The sequence below is a fragment of the Podarcis raffonei genome, chromosome 14 (assembly GCF_027172205.1).
Source record: "Podarcis raffonei isolate rPodRaf1 chromosome 14, rPodRaf1.pri, whole genome shotgun sequence".
NCBI classification, from domain to species: Eukaryota; Metazoa; Chordata; class Lepidosauria; order Squamata; family Lacertidae; genus Podarcis; species Podarcis raffonei.
In genome coordinates, this window is record NC_070615.1 from 26,082,825 (window position 1) to 26,102,531 (window position 19,707).

Genomic DNA, 19,707 nt, shown 5'->3' on the forward strand with positions numbered 1-19,707 from the left:
ATAAATACATGGAGGATAGTTCAGTTGGCAGCTAGTAACCATATGTTAAATAACCAACTTGTGGAACTCTTTGCCAATGCTTATTGTGAAGGCCAGCCCACTAGCAAGGATTATGTATATACAAAAGCTGTATTTCTGGTTACTATCCAGCCTCCATTTGGTGCATCCCAATGGTGCTGGTGGATATATACTGTCATGATGTTCTGCTTCCAACCCCCCAAGTGTCATCTTGGTCACTGTTGGTGGATGATATGCTGAGCTCAATTAATTGTTTGACCAGCCCATTTTTAGTTTCTTAACCACTGCCTAGCTTGACAGTGGAGTTACTTGTACCTCATCAAATGTATGCTTTTTTTGCCCATTAGGGTGGATTTCTGTGATTTCCTTAACCACTGTGTGGTGATTACAGTTGCCTTTTGAGAAATTGGCCACCTTTTTCAACATGTGCATATGGTGCTCATAGTTGCCAGAAAAGTTTGCTAATGGTGGAGGTGCCACCTCTTGAATTTGATGATCAGTGAATCATCTAATCAACGTAAGATGCAGCTGCCTCTCCTGTTATTATCTGGATGCATAAGAACATTTGGTAAACCTGGTGTAGCTATACAGTTTGGGGGTAGTTTAATCCTTTTGATGACCTGTCCAGTTCTAATTGAGTAACAGCTCCAGGGCACCTCTCAGATAAGAGGCTAAGGATTTGGATTTGGATTTTCCACTTTCTCAAAATTCAATCCTTTTGCCTAAAACTAATTTTGGTCTAAATCTAGCCCTTCTAGATAGGTTTGCCCCCTTGAGCTTTGCTTACCTTGGCACATCTTAATACAAACCCCTGGGTGTGGGTGATAGGCGAGAGAGGCCAATCAATCACCCTCTGCTCAGATATAGGTAGTCCCATCTGTACTGGCATTCTCTTGAAGACACACCTGTTTTCACAGGCAATCCCTTGATCTGAGTGTTCTGTTCTAATGGCTTTGTTGTTTAATTGGGATTTTCTGTGTATTTTAATCATTGTTGTTAATGTTTTAATGTTTATGTCACTTCTTTTATACTACTGAAAATTGCTTATAAGCCTATATTGGCATTAAGTGGTATATAAACTTATAAATATTAATAATAATAACAGCAGGTAGAAGCTGACAGATGTGCAGTGGACAAAGCCTATTTCAGAACTGGGAGGTTATTCTGCAGTTACTAATACAACCTGAAAGTGAGAGATGCATTCACCTCATCACCCCAGTTGCACCTGTTCAGCACCAACTAGCTTTGAAAGTTAATGCATGTTTTATGTTTACAGCTCCCTTGATACTCTCTCCCACTTTTATGTGTGTTTGTCGCCCCTCTTTTAAAAAAAATCCCCTAAAAGAAACCTTGTGCAGTGAACTCCCTTAGCCAGCTGCCTGCAGAAGCTGCCTACGGAAACCCTTATTAATTTTAAGGATTACAATAGCAAGGGGGTGCTTTATTTGACAGGAAAGTCTTTATCTCCTACATAGTGCAAAAGTTTAAGTCCCATAATGCAAGCATTCACACTTAATAGTCTGCAGTAGTGTATGAAAAATACCCCACAAGGAATTAAAATAAAACTTCATAAGGAAAGCCTTGAGGGAATGATAAAGATTTCTTCCAGGAAGAACTGCTTTCCATATACAAAACACATGTTTTTGTTTTCTTAGAAGACATTACTGTATAAGTTTTTTTGTTTTTAAAGAGAATTTTAAAACCACAACATGCTTTTAAATAGATTTCTGTTTACTATGCTGTCATGGAAAAATATTACATTGTTAACTTGGTTTAATTCCAGCAGCCTATCTGCAACCTCTCTCTCTTTGAATTTAAGTTGGAGCTGACACGTTATGTGGCATATGTTATACTGCCACCCAAGTCAGCATTGCTATGTTAATATCTCTCCCCTTAATACAACCTTGCCAAGCTGGTGCCCACCAGGTGTTTTGGTCTCTTCTTTGGTGATCACTCATAGCCGAGTAAGATTGTCTTCCATAAACACAGTTTTAACAATGAATCCGTAAGTGACTGTGGAGGCCAATTCTGGACCCACACGTCCTTCCACAGTGGGGACGTTGGTTCCTGGGTGGGAGTTGATCACTGTGTGGATTTGCCAAGCGTGCCTTCCTCTTAGCATGTTTCTCCCTTGCGTTCTGAGTTTGAGTGTCTTAAAAGTCCATGACACCTTTGGTAAAGGCTGTTCTCCAACTGGAGCTCTCGCAGGCCAGTGTTTCCCAGTTGTCGGTGTTTATACTACATTTTTTTTAGATTTGTCTTGAGACATTCTTTAAACCTCTTTTATTGACCACCAGCATTATGCTTTCCATTTTTAAGTTCGGAATAGAGTAGTTGCTTTGGAAGACAATAATCATGCATCCGCACAATGAAGTTGGTGTTGAAGAATCATTGCTTCAACACTGGTTATCTTTGCTTCATCCAATACACTGATATTAGTTCACCCATCTTCCCAAGTGATGTGTAAGATTTTTCGGAGACACCGTTGATGGAATCTTTTGAGAAGTTGGAGATGGCGTTTGTGCGTGGTCCATGTTTCACAAGCATGCAGTAAGGTTGGTAGTACAATAGCTTTGTAAACAAGCATCTTGTTAACATCTCGTTTTGGTCTACAGCTCCCATCAGTCAGCAGAGCCATATGATGCTTGGGCTTATGTGCTGTGGCGGCTGGGGCTGATGGGAGTTGTAATCCAGAACATAATGGAGGGCACAAGGCTGGCAAACTGTTACAGCACTTAAAACCAGCAACCTCTGTCCCATACCTTTGACTGATGTGGTTAGTGATGTTATGGGGAAGGCAGGAGAATGCTGTTTACAGAGGCACTTCCTGTCCTATGTAACATGTGGAGCAGCCTTTATATGAACAGCTTTCTTGGCCTATTTAATACAGTATGTTCATTGGTGATCATTATCTATAAAAGTTCATGGCACAACAAACCATTTGAGACCATGTAAGGTTTATCAGAACGGTCGTTAGCTGTGGAAGTTTATTTTGAAATATTTCCTGGGATTGAATGGAAGACTCAATAGTGGGTCAATTATATCCTGTGTTTGATTGTATTGCCTTTATTTTATTGGATTTCTTAGCTGCTTTTTAATCAGGTCCCTGGGCAAGTTACAGTAATTTTAAAATATAATATAACAAATAAGATTGAGACAATTTTTGAATTGGAAGATTAGGGTGGGTGGGTTATACGTGTGTATCACACACACTGGGGGGGGGGTGTCAAAGGCCAGGTTAAAGAAGTACATCTTCAACATATGGCAATAGTTATGCAATGAAGATGCTGGAACAGCTCTGTGGGGAGGGAATTCCATAGCTTAGGGGCTGCCATAGAGAATGCCCTCTTCCAAGCCACCATTACCTGAACTATATAGGCATTGCAGCTATCAAGAGGGCCCTCTCTGCCAAACATAACACCCAGGATCTGTAGGGAAGGAGGTACAGTACTCTCATATATTTAGAGTCAATAAGTCATTTAGAGTTTTAAACACTAATGTGAGCACCTTGAATTGTGTTACAGCAGAAGCCAAGCTGAAATTACCCCATTTGAAAGCTTACAGGTGGTTGAATTCTCTCTGGCTATAGGTAGCAGCCACACATATTGCCTTGGAGGCAATTGATGATCATTTTGTCAAATAAAATGAATTACAAATGCTTCTGCTGCTACATTTTATATTTTCTGGCTTCCAGCTTTCCACACTCTCTGCATGTTTCTGAAATGTGTGCACCTTATATTGATTTGTAACTGAAGAACAAAAGCATGTGTGTGTGTGTGTCTTCCTAAAACCCTTCACTGAGTCATAGCCATTATGGCAATGAAATATTACTCGCATTTCACAAACAAGAAGGAACGTTTCAGGTCGCTGAGCAGAAGCGTTCAGTTTCTGTTTCCAGGTGAACTAACTATTATTGAAATAGTTTATGGAGATTGAGATATTGATCACTTTCATGCTAACCGTGGCTTAAGGGAAGAGTGAGAGAAGGGAGGGGGGTTGTGTTCTTTAGAAGACACCATTTCACTGGAGTGTGTGTATATGTGCCTATGTGTTTGGGGTTTTTACTGCCTCTGTGGGTTTATTGCTTGAAGAGAAGGGTATCTTTGCTTTATTTTTATGACAATATAATTATACTTTAGAAATGCACTTGATTACTCTGTGCAGCAAAATTGTTCCAGTGCATTGCCTAGGCCAATACTGCTATACAAACAACTTTTCAGTCAATTGAGTTGGGTTAAAAAAAAAAATCAATACTTTTATAGCAATATTTCTAGAGAGAACTTGCTGAATCCAATTTTTTGTCCGTCTGTTTGTTTGTTTAAAGAAAAGGTGGTTTATAGCTCTTAGCTTTCTGTTATGTTTATTTCCACCCATTTTAATAACTTAGGAACGGTGAGCACTTTGAGCTTGGCACCTGGAATTTAAGCACCCCTGGATTTTGATGCTGTTCTGGTAGCTCAGTACAAAACTGCTCAGGCTATGAAGTGTGTTTCAGCATATGGCCAGTTTGTCTGAATGTTCCTACAGTGTTCCATTCAAGCAGTGAAGCAGCTACCACTCAACACCTCCTAGCTTGCCCTGCACCTCAGAGCACTGCTTGACACTAGGCCAATGTCCTCCATCCATGCCCCAGCCATTTTATTTAATAGAATTTACCAGAGATTGTTTGTTTGTTTGTTTGTTTGTTTGTTTGTTTGCTTGCTTGCTTGCTTGCTTGCTTGCTTGCTTGTTTGTTTGTTTGCCACCCATCTGACTGGGTTACTCCAGCCACTCTGGGTAGCTTCCATTAAAGTAAAACACAGTATGTAATAAGTATCTCCTTCCATGCTCACAACAGCTAGTGACACCCCCAAACCTATTAAATCCTTATACATTGTGAACTGGATCTGATTTACGTTCAGTTGTTTCCAGTATTCAGTCTAGCGTAGTTATATGCTGTAGACTTATTAACTCTATCTAATTTAAACTAGATATTTTTGTGTGTGTTATCCCACAAATATTTGCCAAAAAGCAAGTATGATAGAGTATATAGGCTGTTGTGTATATATTGGAAAATATTTGTATACTGTAGCATCTAGGGTATTTACTTAAATTGCTTTTCTGAAAAATAATTCACTAGAAAGGCCAAGTGGCACTGAAAGTGGGTTTGCCTCCTGCCACATTTTTTAACTCAATTGCTGGTTTACAGAGCTCTGAGAAATCACTTTTTCTTTTTCTTTTTTGCAAAATTGCTTCCTCATTTCCAGTGAAATATGTTAACAATGTGATTTATAATACAGCGCACACTTTCTAACATTTGTGGCTGAGCAGAAACAGCACTGAATTATTTAGACAAAAACACCTTATTAGTATCATATAAAACTGTGTCACTGGTAAATAACACATAATATTTCTCACTTGAATTGCATCATCTAAACTTTTGCAAGATCTTCCACATGTTTATCGATGTCTGCTCATTCTGGCTTTAAGAGCTTGGTTTAGATTTATGAAGAGCCTAATAGATCAGACCAAAGTTCTATCTAGTCCAGCTTTCCTTTTCCAGAATCAGCCAACCAGATGTCTTTGGGAACCTCATAAGTAGGGCAGGAAGGAGCATGGGCATAGCCAAGTAAAACAATAGAAATACGTAAGTAACTGACTAATCATGTCAGTTCTGGCCCTCCTGACAAAAATCCTGACTACGCCCATGGGAAGGGGTCAGTCCTCCCCAGTCATATGCCTCCCTTGTAGATATACTGCAAGGGTGGGGAACCTTTTTCAGCCTGAGGGCCACACTTCTTTCTAGGACCACATGCCAGTGGCTAGAGGCAAAAGTTGGTGGAATAATGGATGTAAATTTTCTGTCCGGCAGAAGCACTCAATGAAGATGCATAGCAGGACTGGTGAGGGGGATGGCCTGGAAGAGGTGGTGTAGCTAGGGAGAATACTGCGGACCAGATAGAGAGGCTTGAGGGGCCACATTTGGCCCCAGGGTCTGAGGTTCTCCACCCCTGGTATACTGCCTCTGAACACGAAGATCCCATTTAGCTAATCATGACCAGGAATAAGCTCTTCACAAGCCTATGCTTGGTACAGGGAAGGAAAAGTCCTCATGGACTGTCCCTTGCTGAAGATGCTAAAAATGCTTCCGAAGAGCAGAAATAATGGCCCTTCTCTGTGTCCCACTTAGAGTGGGAAGCACATTTGAATGGGATGGAAGAGAAAGCAGAGGGACATCTTGGTGGCTGCACCAAGACTATGTAACACTGGCCCCCATGAATATCACTTGGCCAACTTCCTCGCTATTTTTCATCAGTCATTAAAGACTGGCAGATTTTCATTGTATGTGGCAGATAATGTGTTTATGTTTGGTTTTAACTGCTGCTCCTCTCTCCTTGGTTGACTGTCTTTTATGCTGTTAATTAAAGTGTCATTTTAAACATTGATTTTGTACCAGAAGTGTGAGATATAAATATTATTAGAGATTTTTATGTATATAATTAGCACAAGATTGATGCTGCCCACAAGTTAGGTGAGTTGGAAAAACGGATTAGGCAGTTTGGTCTTGGTCTATCAATAACTATCTAAATAGATAGCCATGATATCTAAATAGAGACTCCATGTTCAAGGGCTGTACAGTGGTATATACGCTTCAGGATACATATGCTTCAGGTTACAGACTCCGCTAACCCAGAAATAGTACCTCGGGTTAAGAACTTTGCTTCAGGATGAGAACAGAAATCATGTGGTGGCGGTGCGGCAGCAGCGGGAGGCCCCATTAGCTAAAGTGGTGCTTCAGGTTAAGAACAGTTTCAGGTTAAGAACGCACCTCCGGAACGAATTAAGTACGTAACCAGAGGTACCACTGTATAGCTGTCAGATCACAGGGAAAGGCCATTGCCTTCATATTCGGCTTGTGAGCTGCCCAGAGGAGCCCAGATAGATCAGAGAACGTTGAGCTTAGTTGCACATTTCTGGTCTGATATGATTGTGCTGTTTTGTTTTTAAAACTTAAAAAAATCTAGTGCACAAGAGGTCTGTTTTTTTGGGGGGGGCGGGAATCTTTCACACAGGGAAACATCAGCCTCCTGTTTTCCACTGGGTTTTGTATCCTCTTCCTCCTTGTCTGTTTTTACCCTCTTGCATTCATCTAACGATTGCTTTAACTATATCTGGGCTACCACCCCACCAAATTCCTGTGGACAATCGTTACAGGTTAACCAAGACTGACCGGTGATTGCAGTTCACTTGTTTCCATTGACCCCAGCCGTTGGCTGCCTGGCTCATAAAATCTGTTATGCACAAAAGTGCATAAAATGAAGATGAAGTGCCTCCTCCCAGCCTTGACAAAAACCGTTCCTTCTGCTGAACTGGCGCTGCAATGAAAGTAAATAAATGAATGGACAGCAATCACAGCCTAGTTGATGAAACTGTTCAATTAAAGCACAGACATTTACATGGTGTAATTTCCCTAAATTGCCAATGAGCCCCTTTAGACACAACCAGTGTTCAAATTGATTTCAGCATTGATTTTGGCTGAAGCTGATAAATTTCTGCTTGTTAGTTAAAGTAATTTTGCAGAAGACTTTGTACTGCAGTATTGAAGTGTTCATTTAGCTGATGGTTAAAAGAGGAGTTATTTACCGAGGGCTGCACTGTTGTTCTGAGATGGAGCAATTCCCCAATCATCTTTTACTTTTACTTTTAATTTTTAAAGCTTCAGTATCCCAATCAATAGGTGACTGAAACTGATTAAAACTTATCCAACCAGCTGCCTATGGCAGTTTAATTAGAAACTGGTTGATTCTTAAATTAAACTTGTTTTTTTACACTGTGTACTCATCCTCCTGAATTTTCAGCAAAAAGTTAAGTTGTTCTTGATTAAAAATATGTCAGGTATTTTTGGTAAGGAACAACAGAAGCCTGTTGTTTTTTAGGAGATGGGATCTAACATGGTTAGCTCAGTGAGGGTTATTGCAAGATTGTTCAAGCTGTACAGAGAGCATGGATTGGCATGTTGACTGTCTTTCCATATAAAAGCAAACAGGAGTATAGTTAGTTTCTATTCCTTCTTCAGCAGGCCATTATTTTTTTTAGGAGTCCACCTAGCTGTCAGTCACATACAACCCCTCTTCAGAAACTGCTTCACTGTTTGCAACCGCAGTTTAAGGTGTTCACATTAAGCCCTAAATGATTTAGTCTCCGGATATATGAAAGCACTGCCTCATTCCCTACAGACCCTCTTGGGTATTTAGATAGGCAGTGGAGGCCCCTCTTGGTAGTTTTACCACCCTTGGAAGTTTGTAGCTGTGGAATTCCCTCCCCACAGAGGTCTGTCTGGCACCTTCATTGTATAGCTTTAGCTAAAGGCTCAACCTCTTTAACAGCTGAGTCATATATTGTTAGGACCCACACCCTTCTTCTGATGTAAATTATTTTAACTGATTGTAATATAGTATTTTATCATTTTAAGCTGTGCTGGGGCCTTGCAGAAAAGGACTGGTAATAAATCCTTTTAAAAAGTGGCTAAACAAATTTATAAAGCACAGGGGAGCGTTCAGGAATGTGATTCCTTTATCTGCAGCCTAAAATGGTACAGTCCATTCTGTCCCTGCAGGAATCTTTTTTTCCTCCTCCAAAAATTGTGTGGCGGGTCTTGAGTCATTGGAAGAGTTTTAGAGGCACGCAGTTTGTGGGCCAGGGCATGCCTTCAAGTTAATAATGAATCATTTTGTGGTCATTATTCAAGCATCTGCGGTGGGATTTCAGACAGAAGGAAGGGCTGGCATAGATTGTTGCTCTGAACGAGCTGAGTCCCAATAAGAGCTGCTCTTTACTAGCGCTGCTCACTTCTGAATATCCTCTTTTTAACAACCAGCAAGTCAGGCTAATGGGCTTGCCTATTACAGAAGGCAACAACTGTCAAAGTGCTAATTTCCTGGAAGCCATCTGAATCTTTTCCTTTTTAGACGGCTGTTTCAGTATGTGAAAATATCATCATTAAAACTCCCAAACTCTGGCCATTAGCACAGAGCAGAGTGCTAAATCTAGAGTGTGCAAACAAAAAGGCCTGGAACCAAATTTGTACGTGATTTTGCTACATGTTGTCTACAGCCAGTGCGCATCATATCCTTGCACAGTGTGTAATGTTTAGAGAAACTGAGCTTCTCATGCATGAGGATGTGATCGGCTGGTTTTCCCCTGTTGCTTATTTTATTTCTGGAGGGGTGGTGCTTCATTTTGTTTTCTGATCCAGGAGTTTTTGAGCACTGACGACTATCGTTGAGTAATGTATTATGGAGCCAAATCAACAGCTGCCTTGCAGTAAGGTTCCATCCAAAATAAGAGGATGGAGATTATGATTAGAGACATCTTCCCCTCCAGCAGGCTTTCTGAACATTGTGTAGTTAGTTATTTCCTCTTCTTGGGCAGCTCATGTCAATGTGTCTACATTTGACTGCTGTTGTGCTCCTGTCCTGCTTGAGGGCTTCTCAAAGGCATCTGGTTGGCCACAGGATGCTGGACTAGATGGGCCTTTGGTCTCATCCAGTATGGCTTTTATTGCATTCTAGATACTCCACAAATCTGACTCTGTCAGTGCTTCCTGTCCCATAAGAAGGAATCAAGGGGAACAATATAGCTTCAACCAGGAGGCAGAAACCGTAACAAAGACCCTTTTCTGTGGGTCATCTTTATGCTGGTCCTAACAGGCATCTGTCACTTACATTACCGTGTTGAGAACTTGCAAGATTCTGGAGAAAGCAGTTTCAGGTTCCTTGGTTTTTCCTGTCTTGACTTCTTGGGCTCATTGTTCTGGTCCCACCACGCGCACACGCACACACACACACACGAGCTCATGACCCTTCAGGAGGGGAAAAATAAGCAACTAGGAAAATTTGAATGGTTTTGCTCTCAAGTGGTATGTGTGTGCACACACGTGTGCCTCTGATAACACAGTCTGTCTTTCTGTGCCCAAAATAGCTATCTTGCCAGGTCTGGGCACATTGCCTTCTCAGAGCTCCCTGCAGGGAAGCATTTGAATTTTCCAGGTGGTAGAAACTTAGAGTTATGCAAAATGGACTTGGCCCACACCAAGTCCCTTCAGGCTTCAAACGTCTGGGGATATGGTTAATAGTCAAGGTTAATAAAATATTTGACACAATTGTGCTGGTCATGCTTAAAAGCTGTTCTTTGTAAATGGATATAGAAGGCTCAGAGTAATGAACACAAATAGGTAACATTCAGCAAGAGAGTTCTGTATTTTGTTTTTGTTTTCCTGGTGGGGAGGTGTCGAAAAGGCAACAACTGAGACTTGGTCTTTCCTGTAGTCCATTTAAACAGGGTAGGCATATCGAATGTAGCAACAGCTTAAAATAACTACTCTAGCCGTTAGAGGCTATTCAGAAGAATGAAAACTGCCAATCTTTACCATGAGTTAATTTTTCTGATTAGGTGAGCAGAAAGCGGGGTTAAAAGTCAGTGAGATGATGAATCAATGCCCTTCTAATTTAGAAATAATACTGTTCTGTTTGGGAGGAGGGCTTACTATACCATGCATTATTCTGCAAGATTTTCAGCACCCTGTTAATTGATCCAAATGCTTTAATTGGAAAATCAATCCATAGATTATAACACTGAATTATCTCAAGTGATGTTATATTTAGAGGATAAAAATTTTGATCAGGTAATGAAACAAACAAATCATGTTTTACTTAAGCAAGTCGTTTTAAAGATCCTGGATCCAGAATATTTTGCCTTTTTGATGCATCTTCTTCTGGAAAGCAGAACTGCGGGGATTTGAAACTACACAAAGCAGCCCTGCCCTGCCCCCATTTCTTTTCACCACAAGGAGAAGATTGGAACATGTATTCTTTTGGATGTGTTGCTCTTCTTCCTATATAGAAACAAATGGAGGAAGAATTGTGTGTAGGAGTTCCATGTCCGGCCCTGAATTGGGTTTGGTACCTGGATCAAGGTAGCAAGCACATAATGTAAACGACCAATGTCAACTAGTTGTTCTGCTTAGTATTCACTTGCGGGGGAATGTTTTTCCAGCAAACTCATTGGGACAGGTAATTACTGCAGCAGCTACAGCCTAATTTGAAGTGTTAGCTGTTAATTAAAACACTGCCGAGGTGTCCGGTTTTCTTTTGGTGTAACCAAAGCTCCCATTCAGACTCCATTAATCACTTTACAGTTAATGTGCTGCAGGAGGTCAAGACAATTGAGATGCCATGGCGGTCAGGAGTAAACAAGTTTCCTTTCTTCCAGGTAGCATGGCACTTGCAGAAGCCAAGGGGATGCTCTGCCCCTGTGGGCACGGTATCTGTTTTGTGATCTCTTTCTCAATGATAATTAAAAGTTAAATTGCTACTGTCAATGCTCTGTAAACCAAACCAGGTACTTGCTCTTTGCTGGAAATTTAACCCAAACTTCCACGGATGAATTGGCATGCATCATAATTAAATCATCAAGTCTTTCCTTTTAATTCATTTGGAAACAAGAGACCATCCCCATCCCCACTCCTCTCATGGAATAAGAAGGGGGTGGGAAGGATCGGCTTTCTTGACAGGCTAATTAAGTTGCCAAACTGTCCAGCACAGTACATATTGAACTAACAGACGTTAAGCATCCCATCTCAGATGTTTGTTTTCTTATCGTTTCTGCTTATCCGAAAGTCAAAATGTTCTGCCATTGTTGGTTCATCAATAGTTACCTCATGGATTACCTTCTATTTGGGGTATTGACTGTGCCTTCTGCTGTCAGTCTCTCAATTATCATTTAAGTGGATAGTCTTCTTTTCTGCTTTTAAATGCTTTTTCTTCAAGTATATTTGGGATTCGCATAAATGCTGCTAAAAATTTACTTGTGTTTGCAAATAAATCACATTGCTTGTGCATAATTTTAATACATAAATTGTATTTTCATAAATTAAAATTAAATAATAGAAATGTAAATGTTTGAGTGATTATTCTGTAAAAAATTATAATATATATGAACAGAGGCACTGAGGCCGCAGTCCTTAGGCTAGCAAATCACATTGCATTTTATGGTGTGCTTTTTAGCTGAGTCCTGCAATATCCTACCAAGACAAGAATAGTCCAGGTATACCTGCCATGTGCTTGATATCACCCCCTTCTCTGTTTTTGCACTCCCAGGCAAGCAGCAAAATGGGAAGCCTATTTAGCTTTTAGTAAACCACATAATGCAGTTGATAGGTTGCATTCAGTTGGTGAATCAGGAGTTGCGAAAGATTGATGTGAGTTTGCAAATTGGAAAGATATCTGAAGCTGTTTACTTCATAAGAGCTAGAACTGGTGATGTGTATCACCCAAATTAACAAGTTGCTCAAAAATGGCATTGACTGCAAGTATTCATTAGTGTAACAAATCCAAAGAATGGATCTGATCCCCCCACTGCAGTTTGAACTGACTTTTTCTCTTTTTTCTGTATGCAGAGCAAACCATGTCCCCAGTGGGAAAATACTAGCCGTAAAGGTATGTTCTTCCAAAAACTGCTTTACAAAAAAGTCCTCTTCTACCCTGCCCCAACCATCAAATTCTTATTTCTGCATTATTTGCCTTGGTGTATGAAAGCAAAACATATACATGTTCAGGCCATAGTGCAAAAAGCATCACACATACACATATACATACACACACATTATTATATTATATTATATTATATTATATTATATTATATTATATTATATTATATTAATTATCACACCACTACACACTCTTTCCTTTCTAGGTCACACAAGTAGTCTTGGGAAGTATTTGCATGCATTGGAAAAGTAATGTGTACCGATGAACTGGAAACTGTCAGTTAGAAAATATCAGATATTGATGGTGCACCAAGCACACTGGCCCAGCTTGTCTATTCTGTTGCTGAAGCCTTCAGCATTCCTAGAATATGTTTTCAAGTGCTTTCTTCGTCTGCCTTCTGAAATGGGTCTTCCTTTCCTGCTTCCACTCAGAGACCTTCTGTCTTCCACCAGTAAGGCATCAACATATCTGGGAGAACAACATATTCTTCCTAAACTTAAGTTGTGTTGACCTGGCAAAATCCAAACCCCATGCTTTGGATTGCAGGTTCCATCGGCCCCTGCCAGCACAACTGCTGAAGTCCAAAACATCTTGGGGTGGGGTGGGGGAGGTGGCACCAGGTTGGCGGAGGTAGTGTTAGACAAATTGCACTGAATTCCTTTTTGGAATCTACCACTTCCTGGTTGGGAAAAATAAGCCTGATTCTTCCGTTAAATAATGAGGGCTTTGACAGCAAATATTCCCTTATTTGCGCAAACACACCCACCCCTTACATATCAGAACAGGTGTCGTTTTTCAGCAAGCCTTACATGGAGATTATTATCCCAACCTGTATCTGCTTTGGACTTGAAATTCTTTTATCTACTGTATACTTTTTGTGTGAATGTGTTTCTTGTTAAATCAATATATTATGGGAATAAAATAATAAGTGTCTGATCCCAATACTTTCGGTGCCAGTAAATCAAGGTTTATGACTGAAGCAACGACACAGCTTTATCACTTTCTTGCACAGTTTTAGCTACTTAAGAGGTTAAGGATAATCACAGCCGTTCATGTGAGTGTGAAGATTGGTGGTTTGGAAGCAAAGCAGGTGTGGACCAGTGTGAGAGCCAGTGGGGTATATTGGTTAAGAGCACAGGACAAGGACTGGGCAAACCAAATTCAAGTCTGCAACTTAGGCAGGAAGCTCACTAGAAGACAATGAGCCAGTCCCATAATCTTAACTTTCTTCACAGGGCTGTGGTGATAAAATGGGAAGGGGAGGAAAGTGAGGGGCCATAATATTTGCATTGACGGGTTCTAAGAGAAGAGGTGGGGTTTAAATGTAATAATAATATGAACACTGACAAGACAACCACTCAAGCCAGGATGCCGATGAGCTGGTGAGCAGATTAGCTGGCCAGCTGGTGAGCAGATGTGAGCCATCTGAGAGACACTTGATCTTTTACCTGAACGGCAAGTTGCTCAGGCAGAAGTTTCAGGGTACAGGTCCAGAAGGAATCTTATTGGCCTCCTGTGTCGCCTGACTGCTTGTCGGAGCAGCATCTAAATGCAGCAGAGAAGGGGCCAGCAGCTCTGTCCTCGGAGAAGTCCTCACGGTGGCTCAGAGAACAAGCTGCCTCTGGCACTCCGGCAGCTAAACCAAGTTGAGGCTGCTGGGCCTTAGGCTGGCAGTAAGAATGCCATTTGACTTGTTGATTCGGGTGTGAAAATATATTGAGCCTTGCTTTGTGGAAAGAGGGAGAAGAGTTTGAAAAAAGAGGGTGCCAGCAGTTTATACTCCCCCTCCCACTTCAAAACTTTTTCTGTTTACTTAAAAAAAAGAGAGGAAAAATCTGTATGAATTGAATATGCAAGAAACTCCTGCTTTGTGGTTTCCTATCAGCTGATGCCTGTGGAACGTGCCCTCTGAACCTTCCTACCTTCTCCGGGAAGCCACACGACTGAGGAGGTAGCATCCCTCCCCTTGCATTGTGTGTGAGGAGGCTGTGTGCTGTTCTGCAACTCCAGTGTTTCCTCTGCTCTTAACCTAGCATTTAAATGGTCCATTTGATTAATCATTTGTATACTGACTATCGTACTCCCAAATTTCCTCTGAGTTGTACATACTGTAAAAGACAATTATGTCACCACAGATTAAATAAGTGAATTAAAATGGAGTTGCAGCTTAATTTGACCTGTGATTTTGCTCTCGTTCCCTTTAGTGGCGTGCACACCATTCCAGCAAATAGATGAAGTCATCCATGACAGCCGGTGATGAATTGCCATCGCTATACTGTATATTTTAATAGCCTCTCACTAATTTAAATTGAGCACCGAGTAAATTATAATTCAGTCACTTGACTGCTTGTATTTAACTTGACAACTCATCCTTATTTGTCCTGGAGGTGTAGGAGAGAAGTGGAGAAAATGGGCTCAGGTATTTCTCATAGGGTTAACCCTTTCCCCTTGCAGTGTTCCGTGTCAAAGCCATTGTAGATAGGAACTTGATTGCTATTTCTGTTGCTGCTGTTATTTAACACAAGGCGGGGCAATCATTTTAGGGCTGGGAGTCAGGTTTCCCATTTTAAATTGGGAAATGGGTTACACTCAAACTATATGAACATGCCCCCTGACCCCTTTCCTTCCTTACCACCCCTTTTCTTAGCACACTTCCACTCAAATAAATTAATAAAATATATGGGGCCAGAATACCAATGCAGGTCCCAGTATTCAATACCTACCCTTTGTCCATTTCTGTATTTAGAGTAACTAAAATCATGTAAAAAAAATCATGAAGGTGATTTAGGGCCCAGAGTTACAGTGCAATTCTAAACATGTCTACCCAGGAGTAATTCCTACTGAATTCAAAAAGGCTTACTCCTGGGTAAGGGGGGTTTGGTTTATATTCTGAGTCTGTGATTCAACATAATTTTGTATCTCAGGGCAGCCAAGAGAGTAGTCAGAAACAAGAAGTACAATTTAGGTGATAATGTGTGCAAACTAGCTCATTTTAATAGGTGGTAAAATCAAACTGTTCTGAATTACATTCTTACATTAGCATTTTTTAAAAGATGGTGGCTAAATGATAGCTGTGAGTTCTCCAGGTGGGCCTCTTTGGGAGGGCATTCCAAAGGTTTACTTTTAGTGAGCCTTGGGGAGTTGAGAGGAGCTTGTGCCATGTTGACATGGGTGGGTTTATGCATGACTGACTCAATATCAAATCAGTCCACAATCTGGATCTCCTGCAGTTTCCTAGCATCCTCTAAGTTGGCTGCGTGTCGTCCTCAGCCTTACTTCCAGTGGGGAAACTAGAAGGAAAGAAGGAAGGCAGAGCAAGACCAAAATGGGGAGGGAAGCCAAAACAGAGGTGGGGGGAAGTCCTCTGTAAGCAATCGGTTCAGACCTCTTGCAAGAACATCTTCCCTTGCAGAGAGAAAGAGAAGCTGGTGACAGAGGGGACAAAGAAAGAAGAGAATTTGACCCTGCCCACCTTGAGCCCTGGTCCTGCCCACTGCTAGCATGTGACCCCTAAGGAAATGCAACCCTTTCCAGAAAAAGTTTACTTGCCTCTGCCCTAAAATAATTCTGGCTAAGTCCACAGTGGTGAATGTACCATGATTACTGTTTTGAACTTACTTTGGGGAAAATGGAAACTCCTTAAAATTGCATAGTGGGTGTTTCATGTGGCATGCCGTGGCCACAGTTTTTCAGTGGTGTGGCATGAGATTGTGTCATAGTGGCCGATCTCTGCGGCAAGCCTTTGCTCGTGAACACATTGCGGCCTGGGGCAATTGGCAGCATTAATGCAATGTTGAGTAAAAGCCATGTGGTAGCCATTTTGTGTGAAGGAGGGCTAAGACCCTTCCATTCTTAAAAATCAATGTGCCTGTAATTCACAGCAGCTCAGGCACTTTCTTCATTTCACGTCTTGGCTGATGCAGCATTTGCCATCTGTGACATCGAATCCAGTCAATATTCGGCTAAAGCTTTTGCAATGGGGGAAGCTGGGTTTCGAGCAGGGTTTTAACAATTGGAAAAGCAATCTCTTTTAGATATGATAGAGGGTTAAATTTTGTTGTTGTTTTAATGGGCAAAATTGATACAGTGTTCCAGCAGGTTACTTTGTTTTAAGCTTTCCACCCTGGAAAAAAAATGTAAGTGAATATTGTTGGCAAATGACTATTGATCTGGAGAAATGTGTTAAATGTTCTCTTGGCAGCCTTTCTATTACAGTTACAATTTAGTTTAGTGAGAGCTTTTATAAATAACCCTAAAGCAAATTCTTGATAGAAACTGGTTATGCTCTTTTTTCTCTGTTTAGACAGACATCAATACTGTAAAATGTAGGTTTAGAAATGGGTTCTTTTTGTGTGTGTGGTGTGGTGTGGTGTTTTGTTTTGTTTTTAAATCAGAGGCCATGTTGCTTTCCATTGCCAACTTCATGTATTGTTGGTTGTGTTAATCCTGCAAAATATTATTGAGTCTCAACCAAGTACCAAAATCCTCGGGAGTGTATGTTGTTGTTGTTGTTGTTGTTGTTGTTGTTGTTGTTGTTGTTGTTGTTAATTGTATTTTAATTTATTAATCACTTTCCATGAAACATCCTAAAGCAATTAACAATAAAAAATTCAATAATAAAAACATATGTAAAAATAATTTCACATCCAATACATAAATCTATTTAAATAAAAATCTCTACCTAAAAGGTTTGTTGGAAAATGAAAAACTTCAGTAGGCACCAGAAAGACAATAAATATGGTACCTGTCTGATATGTAATGGGAGGGAGCTCCATAACACACCATAATTTTATTTAAAATGTGTTGCCACTCCCAGGGTCAGATAAAACTGACTTGGTAGTTGCCTGGTTTTCAGCCAGTGTGCCGTGGCACACAGAGGTGGCTTGAAGGATGGTCAGGGATAACGCGGGCAACACTGGCTGGTAACTTATTAGGTGTGAGCTTCAGTTACTGGTAGCCAAGATCTTTACAGGTGTTGATCGTCACTTGAAATACCCTATTCTGTTGGCAACAAACTGGCAGTCTGTTGGTGGTAGCCAGTTGACTTGAGCAGAAGTTTTCTGTGCCACCTGAAAAATATATAGGTTTGTTGATGGCCACAGTGTTCACATGCATTATGTAATGAGATATAATGTTCTGCTGCTTACTTTCAGGTGATCCCTTTAGATATTACACTGGAACTTCAAAAGCAGATTATGTCGGAGTTAGAAATTCTTTACAAGGTATAATTTTCTAGCATTTACATTTCAATTCTATGTATAGTGTGTCTTCAACATTGACAGCATTTTCCTCTCTTTCTTCATCTGCAGTGTGATTCGTCCTATATCATAGGATTTTACGGTGCTTTTTTTGTAGAAAACAGGATTTCCCTTTGTACTGAATTCATGGATGGTGAGTGGTGCCAGCCTCAACTGTTTTCTGTTTTTTTTAATGTAATTGGGAAATCAATTTGAACATTTGTGCTCATCCTAAAGAAACGCAAAGCGATTCCTAGTTCAGATGGTGCAAGATGTCTTTTTCTCTTTTTTTTAGGAGGTATTTTAAAAATAATAACCTTTCACAAGCCTTAACACATCAGGCAGGCGAGAGTCATGATTACTTGATGTTAAGTATGTTACATTTTCCTCAATGGAGCTGCATTGACTTTTTATTGAAAATTTAAATAGAACAGAAGTAAATGCTGCTTTATCTGTTGCTTGATATTTTCGACTTCCATACAATCTGTCTTTACTGACAAAACAGCTGTTCCCACTTTTAATGTTTCAGTCGCCAGCACAGATTTTCCTTTAAATAAGCCTATTAGCTCACCCATTGTCCTGTGTGTTTTCAGCAAGCAGTAGGGGGTTGGGCATGGCAGGATTAAAGAGTTTCAGAGATTTTTTCGCCTGGGTTTCCTTAGCAATTTAACCCCATTGTTCATCCAATTAAAAATGTATCAAATGAACAAGGCAGATGGACCTGAGCAGGTGAGTCAAGCAATTGATTTTGATAGCAAGATATTTCCTCCCTATCCCTGGCAATATCACAAAAGAACTCTGGAGCACTACTCCAGGATTGTGCTTTCCTCTCAGATGATGCAGTGCAGTGGCTTGGGCCAGCCCTATAGGTGAACAAGGGGGTCGTTGGCAGACCTCACTTTGCTTATTACAGGCTAATCCTTTCTTCTGAGTCAATATCTTTACAAGCAAGTTCCTCTCTGTTTTATTTGATATTAACTATGTTTTGTTCGTTCCTGCAGGGGGCTCTTTGGATGTCTACAGAAAAATTCCAGAACACGTACTGGGAAGAATAGCCGTAGCAGTGAGTACTTTGGGGTTCTATTTTTAATATAATAGTGTTAAATACTTAAATATTTGTCACAGCTGATATTTGTAGATATAAATAACATAGGAAGATGAGGAGTGGGGGGAGAGCTAAATTTGATAGCTAACAAATTTATTATGGTGTGAACTTTTGAGGAGTAGCATTAACTTCATTCTGGACTTCAGTCCACAAAAGCTTTTGCCGTGATAAAATCTGTTAGTCTTCAACAGGCCCCAAGACCCTTGGTTGTTTTTGGTGCAACAGACTGCACAACTTCCCCTCTAAAAACGGGGGTGGGAAAAACCTCTTCCTTTTCTAGTATGTGTTGGAGAATCGCAAATAAGTTTGGTTTGTAATTTGTTGGAGCCTAAGAAGTCTACTTATAAGAAAACACCCTACAAAGTTTCTAAATTATTAATTCTCATGTTGGCGTACTGTAGTCTCTTTAATTTTGTCAGTTTCATCAATTGAAAGTTGTTTTCATAGAGATGTCTGGAAATTGCCATTAAAGTTCAATTTCAGTTTTTGATAATGTTGGAGTACACTAAACAAATTCTAAAAGCCACATAAAAACCACATGTTTTTCGAACAGCCTAATAGCAATCCTGTTATATATTTTGAAACTAATGTTCCATTCCATATCACTTGTATCTTATTACATGCTTACCAGGAAGTTTTTGTCAAGTGAAACACATCTTCATCTGCATGTATTTGCACTATTGATTGTATTCAGTTTCCGGGGGGGGGGTGGGTAAGGTAGTATATCAGATTGACTTTATAAAAAGTAAATAACTCACATTACAGAGTTTAGGACAGGGTGACCAAGATGGGGTCCTCCAGATGTTGTTGGACTACAATG

The 19,707-nt window shown here is 40.4% G+C and overlaps 1 protein-coding gene across 8 annotated transcripts in view; it reads left to right on the top strand.

The window, feature by feature from the left end:
* MAP2K5 (mitogen-activated protein kinase kinase 5) overlaps nucleotides 1–19,707 on the top strand; it is a 125,623-nt gene that overhangs the window by 28,416 nt on the left and 77,500 nt on the right. For all 8 annotated transcript variants that reach the window (XR_008327616.1, XM_053366219.1, XM_053366220.1 and 5 more), the window contains exons 9-12: nucleotides 12,455–12,494; nucleotides 17,699–17,767; nucleotides 17,855–17,936; nucleotides 18,784–18,845. Coding sequence is in view for 7 of the 8 variants with exons in the window: in XM_053366219.1 (XP_053222194.1) it covers nucleotides 12,455–12,494; nucleotides 17,699–17,767; nucleotides 17,855–17,936; nucleotides 18,784–18,845 (253 nt within the window). In the remaining variant the exon portion in view is untranslated. The remainder of the gene's footprint in view (nucleotides 1–12,454; nucleotides 12,495–17,698; nucleotides 17,768–17,854; nucleotides 17,937–18,783; nucleotides 18,846–19,707) is intronic.